Raw genomic sequence first — 13,271 nt, 5'->3', positions numbered from 1 at the left:
TGTGTAATTTATCCAAAGTTTAATCATTTTAAAAGATTATGGCTGCCAATCCATTGCCCATCTCTGCTGCCTCCATACTAACCTGTTCGTTCCGCATTTCCCCCATGCATTTACTTCAAAATCCTCCATGGCCTTGCCAACTCCTGCAATCCTATGTCCATACCTGCGCCTCACTCATCTAATGCTGGTGTAGGCATCCTCCACCTTCTCTCTGCTCTGCCATTGGTAACGATTTTTAGCCATCTCCACCCTCTTGCCCCCCACACTCTGGAACTCTCTTCCTAAACTCCTTTGCCTCACTACATTTCTCCCAGCTGTCAAAATCTTCCTCCTTGTTTTACAGCACTTTCTGCTACCTCCACTAATCTGCCTTCCACTCCTGCTTCTCAAGTCTGATCCCAATCTGGAGCACCTTGGGACATTTTGTTACATTAAAGGTTCTATATGAATGCAGGTTGTTGCTGAACCAAACAGCCACTGTCTGTTTATTACACTCAAACATCTGATTAACAAAATGTGAAGCAGCAAAAAGTATCTGAGGAACAAATAACAAGCAGAAAACCAAGCAATCATATTCTTCAGTTTTTAATATTCAATAACCACTAACTACCACAAAACCAACAGTTAAATCATTTATAAATTCTTCACAGCATCATAAACATTAAAAGCTAGAGGTCTGGAAAAGTATCACTAAACATACTTAATAAAATCGGTTAATGTTACTTGAAAGAAGTTCCCCCAATTAGACTGCCCTTCAGTTTGGAGCCTGACCTCGAGTTGGAAATATTACCTGTGCCTTGTGGACAAATCGTGAGAGCTTGAGCTTTGCAATCTTTGAAAATACATTTGATGTCTTTTCTATTGCTTCAACATCAGTTATTTGTAACTTTGCTTCCTAGTTGCGATGGCTTACTCTGGGTAATGCACCAACATCATTCACAAAATTGATTCTTGGGATGGCGGGACTGTTGTATGAGAAGAGATTGGGTAAACTAGGCCTGAATTCAAAAGAATGAGGGGATCTCATTGAAGCATACAAAATTATTACAGGGCTTGATGGGATGGATGCTGGGAGAATGTTTGTTTCCCTTGGCTGGGGAGTCCAGAACCAGGGACAAACAGCCTCAAGATAAAGGGTAGGCCTTTTAAGACTGAGATGAGAAGAAATTTCTTCACACAGAGGGTGGTGAATCTTTGGAATTCTCTACCCCAGAGGGCTGTGGGGGCTGAGTCATTGGGTATATTCAAAACAGAAGTCGATAGATTTCTGACAAGGAAGGGCATCAAGGGATATGGCGATAGGGCCGCTGAATGGAGTTGAGGCAGAAGATCAGCCATGATCTCATTGAATGGCGGAGCAGGCTCGACAGGCCGAGTGGCCTACTCCTGTTTTATTTCTTATTAGCTGGGGAGCCCCGCGTTGCGAGGGGGGGAAAATTGTGAAAAATCAAGATGGCGGCCACTCACCTCGGTTCAGAAGGATAAGGCCCGCCCACACACGCACCGATTGGTCGACCGGTCAGGTCACCGAAGCGTTGGATTGGTCAATCGTCGAGTCACTCGACACTCAACTGTAGGAAGGAACCCGCCGTCCGATTGGTGGATCTCGACGTCACACGGTCGCTAATGAGCGGAACGCTGAACGTTTTTGGGATACCGCGGGCGGGATTTTTGTCCGGCCGAAACGTAAATACGCAAGCTTTCTTTTGAGGCGACGCGCGCGTCGGTACGCTCTAACTTTCAAACGTATAGAGAACGGACAGACAGACAGACATCGGGACAGACAGAAGAGCTCTTTTTTATATATATATATAGATGCTCTTGTACAATGCCTAGAGTAAGCCATCACAACTAGGAAGCAAATTAACAAATAACTGATGCCAAAGCAATTTTAAAAAAATACATTAGAAATGGATCTTTGCCAAATTGATGGGCTGAATAAAGAACTTAAATGTTAAGATCTTGCTTCCATTCAGTCTGTTGTTGCTTTAGCTACTGTGGTTCTTTATTGCTCAGTTTCATTTCTCTGCAGCTCATGTTTCCAACTGTATATTTCCTTCTCTTCCCCTCGTGCCCACCACCACCTCAAACAGAACTGCATCACACTGCTTTGTTTCTGTATAGCTACACACTGGAACTGCTGGGGAGAAGATATCCTAGAAATTTACAGCACAGAAGGCGGCCATTTGGCCCATCGTGTCTGTGCTGGCCAAAAATGAGCTTTCCAGCTCTTGGTCCGTAACCCTGCAGGTTACGGCACTTCAAGTGCATATCCAAGTACTTTTTAAATGCGATGAAGGTTTCTGCCTCCACCATGCTTTCAGGTGGTGAGTTCCAGACCACCCCTCCCCCCAACCGCCTTCTGGGTGAAAAAAAGTTTTCCTCAACTCTCCTCTAATTCTTCTACCAATTACTTTAAATCTCTGCCCACTGATTATTGACCTCTGCTAAGGGAAATAGGTCCTTCCTATCCACTCTATCTAGGCATCTCATAATTTTATACACACCAATTAAGTCTCCCTTCCACCTCCTCTGTTCCAAAGAAAACAACCCCAGCCTATTCAATCTTTCATCATAGCTAAAATTCTCCAGTCCTGGCAACATCCACATAAGTTTCCTCTGTACTCTCTAGTGCAGTCACATCTTTCCTGTAATGTGATGACCAGAACTGTACGCAGAACTCTAGCTGTGGCCCAGCTAGTGTTTTATACAGTTCTAGCATAGCCTCCCTGCTCTTATATTCTATACCTCGGCTAATGAAGGAAAGTATCCCATATGCCCCCTTAACCACCTTATCTACATTCAGGGATTCTCGATATCCTACTATTTATTGTGTATTCCCTTGCCTTGTTAGCCCTCCCCAAATGCATTAACTCACACTTCTCCAGATTGAATTCCATTTGCCACTTTGTTGCCCACCTGACCAGTACATTGATACCTTCCTGAAGTCTACAGCTTTCCTCCTTACTACAACAACTACACAGCCAATTTTCATATAATCTGCAAACTTCTTATTCATGCTCCCTACATTGAAGTCTAAATCATTTGAGATATATATACATATTAATTGTATATACCACAAAAAGCAAGGAACCTAGTACTGAGCCCTGCGGAACCCCACTGGAAACCGCCTTCCAGTCACAAATGCCCGTTGACCATTACCCTTGTTTCTGGCCACTGAGCCAAATTTGGATCCAACTTGCCACTTTCCCTTGAATCCCATGGGCTTTTACTTTTCTGACCAGTCTGCCCTGAGACCTTGTCAAAAGCCTTGCTAAAATCCATGTAGTCATCAAATGTGCTACCCTCATTGACCTTCCTCATTACCACCTCAAAATTCAGTCAAGTTAGTCAGACACAACCTTCCCTTAACAAGTCAATGCTGACTGTTCTTGATTGATCTGTGCCTTTCTAAATAATTAATACTGTCCCTCAGAATTTTTTCCAATATTTTGCTCACCACTGAAAATAGGCTGATTGGCCTGTAATTACTCGATCTATTCCTTTTCTCCCTTTTTAAACAATGGTACAACTGGGTATATCTGGGTTTTCTGGGCCTTGCACAGCTATCTTCAGTTCTAGTTGCAAAACGGCTTGGCCTTGGGACTGTATAGTTGTCTGACATTTTGACATTGCCTCCTGAACAATTTCACAGTTAAGGTAGTCAATGAATTGCTGTGATGGGGTCCATATGTATACTAACTGTAGTGATCTCAGTCTAGCTAATCAGTTGATGGCTGAAAGGTCGCCTTTATGCTTATGTTTGTGAAATGACATGTAATCAATGTTAGGAGATCATTAGATTTGTTAGCTATGGGTATCAAGGGATATGGACTATGATCCAATTGAATGGTGGAGCAGGTTTGAGGGGTTGAATGGCCTACTCCTGTTCCTATGTTCCTACCTCTATCTCTGTTTTTCACACAGCTATTCACCAGCCCAGTGCAGATGCCTACTGACCAAAAGGTCCCAAGTTTCCTCTTGGGTCTCTGCAGTGTTAGCTGATCTTAGTCCATGTAGCAGCAGGTCTGTTACACTTGGCATTGGGTTCCTTGTTCCATTTAAGGGGACAATCAGCCAGGGTTCCTGGACCTTCTTATCCCTCCCCATTCCCCTCAAATAAAAAAATTCAGATAACTATCCAATGACCCTTGCTGGAAAGTGAACCTAGGTGAGGACAGGATTGAAGCACGACGCAAGTTGTCAGCAGTCTGCCAATAATCACCATCGCAGCTCATTCATGGCTTTGGCTGAGGAACCAGATTGCAACCAGTACACATGGAACCATGCTCCAGCACAAGTGAGTTCAGGAGTGGGGACGGAGGAGAAGAGGAGAGAAATTTGAATGTAGTGGGAGGAACAAAACAGATCGCCAATTGGGTATTACAACATAGGGAGCAACAAAATGGTGTCAGCAGCTTCCAAGAACAGCTAGATACCATGCCACCTGTGCCATATCACTTCATGGACTGGTACTTGGAGATTTTGTTTATTGCTATACATAGGGCAGCTACCTGAAGCAACTTGCATGCTTTCACTAAGCATTATTACCTTAGTGCTGCTATGCTCCAAGTTGGTGTCAATATTTTAGCTTGTCTCAATCTCCCCTCCCAGGTTTTATATTTCTTTGATATAATGCTATGGTATGTGGAGGTTTGTTTAATAAGTGTGTTGTATGTACCTACCATAGAAGTAATTTTACAAGTCTGCAATGAAGCCTCATCTGCCTGCAGTGCAAATTGGCAATTAGGACCTGTACTGTCCACATTCCCCTGCCCCCCCTGCTTATATGATATCTCATTCTGTGAATGCATTTCACACACTACACAACTTGATCCAGACTTGGCTCTCAAAACTCTTTCTGGCTTGGTGCTTTTTGAAGCTGTATAAAATTCAATACCTACTTTCTCATCATTCCTACTTGAGCATGTTTGCTACCTATCCCAGTTAAGAATAAAAATGTAGCTTAGAATGAGGTTTTGCATACATTGCAGTGAATACCAAATTAACATGACTGACCATGGAAAAAAAGTACATTCCTTTCTTTTCTCTCTTCCTTTCCTCCCCCCCCCCCCCCCCCCCCAGCTCGCGCGCTCTCGCAAAATGTTTTTCTGCATAAAATGTGTCATCTAAACAGAAGTTATTTTATTTTAACACTAGGGATTTGTTTATTTTGCTGATTTTTCAGGTGTCGTCGAATACTTGGCCACTGGAGGAGTTGATACAAACCACAAGGATTTTAAAGAGCTAAGATATAGTGACTGTCTAATGAAATTCAGTAATATTGGAAAAAATGGAACTCCAAGTGCAAGGATCACTCATGGCTTTAAGCTGAAGAGTGCCTATGAGAATGGCCTGATGCCTTATACAAACTACACCTTTGACTTCAAAGTAAGTACATCAGCATTAGTTGCTGTTTAACAATTTAGTAAGGGAAATTGTTATTTATGATTTCAGATATCCATTAAAATTAATTTTACATTTGATTAAGTTGGATGTTCAGGGATCAATCTTATTTTTTAATTTCAGTATATTTTTCAATGTAATCCAAGCTGTCAAATTTTTAGTGATGTGTTATCTTTTGATACATTGATTTTATCAATGGGAATGGTAACAGTGGTAATGTCACTGGGCAGTAATCCAGAGGCCTGGGCTAATGATCCAGAGACGTGAGTTCAAATCCCACCACGGCAGCTGGGGAATTTAAATTCAGTTAATTAAATAACTCTGCAATAAAAAGCTAGTATCAGTAATGGTAACCATGAAGCTATTTTTTTTGTTGTAAAAACCCATCTGGTTCTCTAATGTCCTTTAGGAAAGGAAATCTGCCATCCTTACCTGGTCTGGCTTATATGTGACTCCACACCCACAGCAATGTGGTTGACTCTTAACTGCCCTCTGAAATGGTCTAGCAAGCCACTCAGTTGTAACAAACCGCTATGAAACACAATAATAAGAATGAAACTGGACGGACCACTCTGCATTGGCACTGGTTACAGACATGGCAACGGCACACCCAGCTCAGTCAACCCTGCAAAGTCTTCCTCACCAACATCTGGGGATTTGTGCCAAAATTGGGAGAGCTGTCCCACAGACTAGTCAAGCAACAGCCTGACATTGTCATACTCACAGAATCATACCTTTCAGCCAATGTCCCAAACTCCTCCATCGCCATCCCTGGGTCTGTCCTGTCCCCCCACATTCCTGGCATATCCCTCACTCTACCATTAAGTCAGTGGACCAATCCTGGTTCAATAAGGAGTGTAGAAGAGCATGCCAGGAGCAGCATCAGGCATACCTAAAAATGAGGTGCCAACCTGGGGAAGCTGCAACACAAAAGTGGAAGCAACATGCTATAGACAGGGCTAAGCAATCCCACAATCAATTGATTAAAGCTCTGCAGTATTGCCACATCCAGTCATGAATTGAGGTGGACTATTAAACAACTAACAGGGGGAGGAGGAGGCTCCATGAATATTCCCATCCTCCGAGATTAGGATGGGTTTGGATAGGCTAGACGGGGAAAGGCTGTTCCCATTAGTTGATGGTACAAGGACTAGGGGACACAGAATTAAGGTTTTGGGCAAGAGATACAGGGGGGATGTGAAGAGAAACTTTTTTACGCAGCGAGTGGAGATGGCCTGGAATTCGCTACTGACGGAAGTGGTGACACACAATGGCCCAGAAATTAGGTTCGGGGGCTTGCCGCGCGTGCAAGCCCCTGATGTGCACTTACCCGGTGTGCTGACAGCTGAAGCCTGGGCCTGCTTGGAATTCCTGTCACTGGCCCGGTTCAGCTGTCGGCGCGCTGTGCTTGCCTGATCCAGCGGCGTAGTTAGTTCGATGTGCCGGCTGGGATCAGGTGAGCACTGGGCAGCCAATCAGGGGAGGGAAAACTTCATGAGTTTTGAGAGTAAGAACTGTCAAACTCATGAAAACTACGGGCGCCCAAAACACTACTTAAACTTTAAATAAAATTTTAAAAAACATCCCACTAATTAAATTAACTATAAATAACTTTTTTTTAAACTATTTTAAACAATTAATCAAATTTTTGAAAAAAATAATTTTTTAAGAAATCGGGTCTAAAAATAACCTTACCTTACTGTAAAGTCCTTAAAAACAATAAAGCTGTGGAAAAAAATGTTATTTTAAATAATAGACCACTTACCTTAAAGAATCAAGTCCTTATGTCTCCTTTTTTCATTTCTAAAAAGTTGAGGCCCTTACACCGGGCAAACCTGTCAAAAAGAAGGAAGCTCAACGCGTGCGCGCAGAGTCCTGCGCGCACGCGTTGGACCTCTGAACCCCTTGGAGGAAATGCCGGTTTCCCGCGCATGCGCTGTGCATGCTGAAATCCGGCACTTCCAACGGGCCCACGCGCAGTACCCCGTCTGTACTCATGCGTTGGGACCGGAATTACTGGGCCAATGTTTTCAAGGGGAGACTGGATAGGCACTTGAGGGAAATAAACCTGCAGGGCTACGGGGATAAAGCGGGGGAATGGGACTGACTGGCTTGCTCCAGAGAGTTGGCACAGACTCGATGGGCCGAATGGCCTCCTTCTGTGCCATTATGATTCTATGACTCTAACTAACTGAAGGAGGATGATCCATGAATATCCCCATCCTCAATGATGGTGGAGCCCAGCACGTGAGTGCAAAAGACAAGGCTGAAGTGTTTGCAACCATATTCAGCCAGAAGTGCCGAGTGGATGATCCATATCGGCCTATTCCAGAGGTCCCCACCATCACAGAAGCCAGTCTTCAGCCAATTCGATTCACTCCACATGATATCCAGAAACGGCTGAGCACACTGGATACAGCAAATGCTATCGTGCTGAAGACTTGTGCTCCAGAACTATCCACGCCTCTAGCCAAGCTGTTCCAAGTACAGCTACAACACTGGCATCTATCTGACGATGTGGAAAACTGCCCAGGTATGTCCTGTCCACAAAAAGCAGGACAAATCCAATCTGGCCAATTACCGGCCCATCAATCTACTCTCAATCATCAGTAAAGTGATGGAAGGTGTCATCGACAGTGCTATCAAGTGGCACTTACCAATAACCTGCTCACTGATGCCCATTTTGGGTTCTGCCAAGACCACTCGGCTCCTGACCTCATTACAGCCCTGGTCCAAATATGGACAAAGGAGCTGAATTCCAGAGGTGAGGTGAGAGTGACTGCCCTTGACATCAAGGCAGCATTTGACCGAGTGTGGCATCAAGGAACCCTAGTAAAACTGAAATCTATGGGAATCGGAGAAAACTCTCCACTGGCTGGAGTCATACCTAGCACAAAGGAAGATGGTTGTGGTGATTGATGGTCAATCATCACAGCCCCAGGATATCGCTGCAGGAGTCCCTCGGGGCAGTGTCCTCGGCCCAAACATCTTCAGCTGCTTCATCAATGACCTTACCTCCAACATAAGGTCAGAAGTGGGGATGTTCGCTGATGACTGCAGTGTTCAGTGCCATTCACAACTCCTCCGATAATGAAGCTGTCCATGCCCGCATGCAACAAGACCTGGGCGACGTTCAGGCTTGGGCTGATAAGTGGCAGGTAACATTCGCGCCACAGAAGTGCCAGGCAATGACTATCTCCAACAAGTGAGAGTCTAACCACTGCCCCTTGACATTCAACGGCATTACCATCGCCTTGGTTAAAGAGATCCAGAAAAGGCATTTTCAACTGGTGCATCCACATTCATTGCTACCATCCTCCAAGCTGAGATTTGAGTATGGGAGGAGACTGCGTTGGATGTTTTATGACTAAGGGGGTAATAGTCTTGCAATGTTTTGGTTAGAAGGGCGGCTGACTAGAAATATTACTTAATCGTTTACTTGGGTTGCTTTGATCAGAGAATAATTCTCGGGATGGTCAGAGCGCATTTGGCCAGAGAAATACAGAAATTTTGGCCCTGGCATTTTTTGCTCAGCTGTACCTTGAAATATCTTGTTAAATGGTACAACCTGGTGCATGCAGTGTTGCTTCTGGTTTGGTAGAGTGGGTACTTCAGCTTATATGTGGTATCAGCAATCCCCCCCCCCAGTACAAAGCTGTAGTTTAATACTTGAATAATAAGAGTAACTGAAGTTGATCTTGACTGTTGAAAGTTAATTTTATTTTTCACTTGACTCCAGGGTATTATTGACTACATCTTCTACTCAAAGCCTCACATTAACATACTGGGTGTTCTTGGACCGTTGGATCCTAATTGGCTGATTGAAAACAGTATCAGTGGCTGCCCGCACCCACACATCCCATCTGACCATTTCTCACTTTTTGCACAACTGGAGCTTTTACTGCCCTTTGTGTCACCAGTAAATGGTATCTATCTGCCAGGCAGAAGGTAGTTGTGTGTGTACTATTTGGAGGAAAGCCTCTTAAACAATCTTGTAAAATTGTAAAATCAAAGTACTGAGGAGTGAAGTATGGCCAGTAGGATTGTTGTCTAAATTATGTTCTTAATCAATTTTAAATTTGTTTCTTGGATAACTTGTCTAAGTAATAAACAATAGTAGTCCGGTGCTATTTACAGATAATGAAATTCTGAGCCCTGTTTCCTACTTTGTATACTGTAGACAAATGCTGAAAATGGGTTTCTTTACAAAGCTTGTACTGTTTGCTTCTGCATTTTTGGTGTAAAATGAAGCAAAATCTCCAGTCTCGAAGTTATACAGTTGATTCCTATTAAATTGGGGGGGGGGGGAAATTCGCTGCAATGTTTTATTTATGTAGGAATGTTCACAGAACAGAAACTCACTTTGAAATGCAACTGTGCACTTTGAAATCCAACTAAGAGAATTGTACATGTTACATTTGCCACCTTTTTATCTGAACTTTTTGTAATATGGTAGAAAGTCTAATAAATAGCTCCATAGAGCATTGAGTGCAGTTGGCATGAAAATGGGAGAGAAAATTGTAATCTGACCAAGAATATTTAATTGCTTAAAGCCACACTCAAAGACATTACCTGCAAATGTTCATGGAAAAATATTATCGTTTCCATCCGCTCCCCTGAATTTAATTTAATTTTTTTTTAAACTCGTGGCAGGTGGCATCCTGGTCACGGCATCAATCTTTTTTTTTTCCATGTTTTAAATATGGGCATGGAAAGTTGCTTCTTTCCCTTCCCACTGCTTTTGTTAAACACCTCTGCCCAGTAGCGCCCCCCCCCCCCCCACCCCCCCAAGTGTGCTTTTTTTTTCAGTAGAAACTTGGGAGTGCTTCAAGCCAAAGTTAAACAAAAAGAATCTCATGTTTTCATAAAATCCTTGAAAACATCACTAAAACTGACAGCTCTGTGGGGTCTTACCCTAGAGTGTTTCATTACTGATTCATTCAAAGCAAATATACAGGTGTAAAAAGGACTGAGTTTGGTTTTTAAATTGCCTACTTGACAAAACAGTAAAATACTTAAAGTGGAATCAACTGTGTATTGTTGCACAAAAATTCTGTATAGCACTACCTTTTCAGGCCAGTAGTAGCCATTGCGGACCTTTCTTTCCATACTTCACTCCTACAATTTTGAGAAGTGTTTGTATAAATTTGAATTTGAATTTAGCCTTTAATGATTGTATATGAACCATAGAAGACCTGATTTAAGGCATTTTGTACTAAAAAGATTTAAAACAGATTTGGAAAAATGATTGTATTGTAAACTAAGGCTAAATTTTTATCTGTTTCATGCTTTAAAAAACCATTTGTAAAAAAAAGAAGTTGCAACAGGTTTCCTCTGCTAATATTTGCACTGTTCTGGGTTTGTAACTCGTGTACTACTTTTACAGTTGAGGACATTGTTGATTTAAATTCAAGTATTTCACTCCTCAGGATTTGGTATCAGCATTCGAACCTTACAATCTTTGAATTACCCAAGTTCCTCTGATTTAATTTTTTACATGACGTGCCTCATCAACTTTTTTATTTTTTGAGGGGTTTTTTGGAACCAGCACTGCCTGTGCACGCGGAGAAATCCTGAGCATCTTCTTTTGAGATTTTTTTAAAAATAAAAACTGTTAAGATTTGTGAGATTTTATGAAGACACTTTTGTATAAGCTCTGTGGCATTTTTTTCTTGTGGAGCAATGAACACCACATTGTTGATCAGGTTGGGTACAGTAGGGTACAGAGTATAACTTTCGCCCATTGTACCCTAGCACTGCTTCTGTCCCTTTGCACAGTGCTACTTTTCACCAAGGAAAGCTGCATCATGTGAGACCATACACCATCAATGTTGTGTGCTTTGATCTTGTAGAGAAGTAGCATTCCTTGGTAGGAATTTTAATGTTCTGAAGCAGTGTAAACTAGAACTGAGCTATATTTTGCATGCAGGTCTTCCAGACAAAGTTTCAAATCCATTATTTTTTAAATAGTCATGGTTTTGTGTTTTTCAGCTGGACCAGAGCTATATCTCTCCTCTCTGTTCATTGTGCCATTGGTAACATATTCTTAAAGCCAAGTGTGCAAGCTTTAGTAGGTTAGCTTTTGCTGTGCTTTTGTTTAAGGTGCTAGGGGGAAGAAGGGGAGCCTTTGGAATTAGCTTGTACTATATTATGCATTGAATGAGCCAGAGGTATAGTTTGATCTAGCTCTTTAGTTTCGACTGCAGGCAGAGAGACAAAAGAACACAACATGACACTAAAAAATTGGACCAGTCTTCATTCCGGTTTACAGTTAATGTGGAATGCAGCTACGTGGATTGTGATAAATTTTAACTGTTTTAATAAAAAGACAAAAGCACTTAAAGTTGGTGCAGACAAAACCAGGATGGAATGAGCAATTTGGGAAATCTTGCTAAGTTGAAAGATGTAATAAATGCCCATAATAGATTTATGATGAACCCTTGTCTGGGACCTGCAGTCGTCTGTTTGTACAATTAGCAAACATGTCCAATTTATAATCAGTAAACTAATTACTGGTAGTATTGTTTGTAGTAGATTTAATGAGTAGCTTTTTGTAAAGTGTGAATAAAAGGTGTTTACTCATGTTTTCCTTGCTTTACCATTTTATTAATGTACATCATGAAACCCCAAACTAAAGTAAATTAGACAAAGTGGCCAATCAGTATTGATCTCATTGTTTCAGCTTCATGGTCACTTCGAATGGATATATACAGTACACAATTCAAAGAGGCTGTTAATTCACAGACCAAATCCAAATGCTATTGTATACTTCATTTCTGTGACTGATTAAAGTGTGGTGTCTTATTTAAATGCTGTACTGAAATTAAATTTTATCTTTGGTAGGATATTTGTGGGAATTTTTATATGCAGTAATTGTTTTGCATAGTCCTACAAATGTAGAGATGTTTGGTTTTACAGAATGCAAAAAAAAACTCGGATATGGGTACATTTTATGTAAGATTAAGACACCCTTTTTACATCTATTCAGGAAAGTAGCAAACTAGTTTACTTTGTGTACAGTCGCATTCACTCCCATGTACAAATTTAAGTGTATTCCAGTGAGTCCTTGATGGTAACTTGTAGGCTACATGAATCTGAACCTTCTCCACATTTTCTTTTAGTGATGATCACTACTCAGGATAGAAGGACATCTTTAGTTCTGTGCTAAACCTCTTTCTACAAATTTCACTATATAATGCACTGCAGCAACTCTTGTTTACCATTCTTCATGGGTGCACTGATCAAACCAGCAATTACATCTGCACTAAGTAATTAAAAAAGAAAATTACAGCTACCTAGGCAGCTCAAGTCAAATTTGGGATGAAGTGGTAAACGAGGGCTTTTTAAATGTTGTGAACTTTTTGGCTTGAATAGCAGTTGATAGCACGATGTTTTCCATAAACAGGGTCTGCTTGTTCCCGTGCACAGGTGTATTTTTCCTACTCACAGCTTGGACAATAAATTGTATATCGATTTCAAACTTTGTTTGCTGTATTTATTCACATTAGAGATATAGTAGCACGAGCCCTTTCTAAATTAAGTATACACCCACGGCTTTCATTTGTATAAAACCTGGTACAAACATCCCAAGCCCTTTCAGATGGGCATTGGGAATGAAGGTTCAAGCAGGAAGAGAGATTAGCAGCTGTGATGGAAAGCTTGGATGAAGAGATGGATTGGGAAAGCTTGGATGAAGAAATGGATTAGTTTTTAACGGTAGAACCAAGTGAAGGCACAAAAACAGGCATGGAGAGATTGCCAAAGAACAGCCCCAATATGACTTGAAACATGTATCCCCATTGGTGGGTTAAAGGGGTGTGATTAGAAGGCCAAAATTGGAGGAACATCATTCAGGAGGGACTATA

General features: G+C 41.8%; 1 protein-coding gene across 9 annotated transcripts in view; it reads left to right on the top strand.

Moving 5' to 3' along the window:
• cnot6a (CCR4-NOT transcription complex, subunit 6a) overlaps positions 1-12,886 on the top strand; it is a 96,061-nt gene extending 83,175 nt beyond the window's left edge. For all 9 annotated transcript variants that reach the window (XM_085995528.1, XM_085995523.1, XM_085995524.1 and 6 more), the window contains 2 exons: positions 5,189-5,391; positions 9,146-12,886. In XM_085995528.1, coding sequence (XP_085851654.1) covers positions 5,189-5,391; positions 9,146-9,358 — 416 coding nt within the window. In that variant the 3' untranslated portion in view covers positions 9,359-12,886. The remainder of the gene's footprint in view (positions 1-5,188; positions 5,392-9,145) is intronic.
• The last annotated feature ends 385 nt before the right edge of the window (positions 12,887-13,271 follow it).

This window comes from Somniosus microcephalus, chromosome 8, assembly GCF_052327205.1.
Source record: "Somniosus microcephalus isolate GS21.2 chromosome 8, FLI_Smic_1.0, whole genome shotgun sequence".
Taxonomy (NCBI): Eukaryota; Metazoa; Chordata; class Chondrichthyes; order Squaliformes; family Somniosidae; genus Somniosus; species Somniosus microcephalus.
The sequence above is the reverse complement of the archived record's forward strand: the minus strand, read 5'-3'. Positions and strand labels throughout refer to the sequence as shown.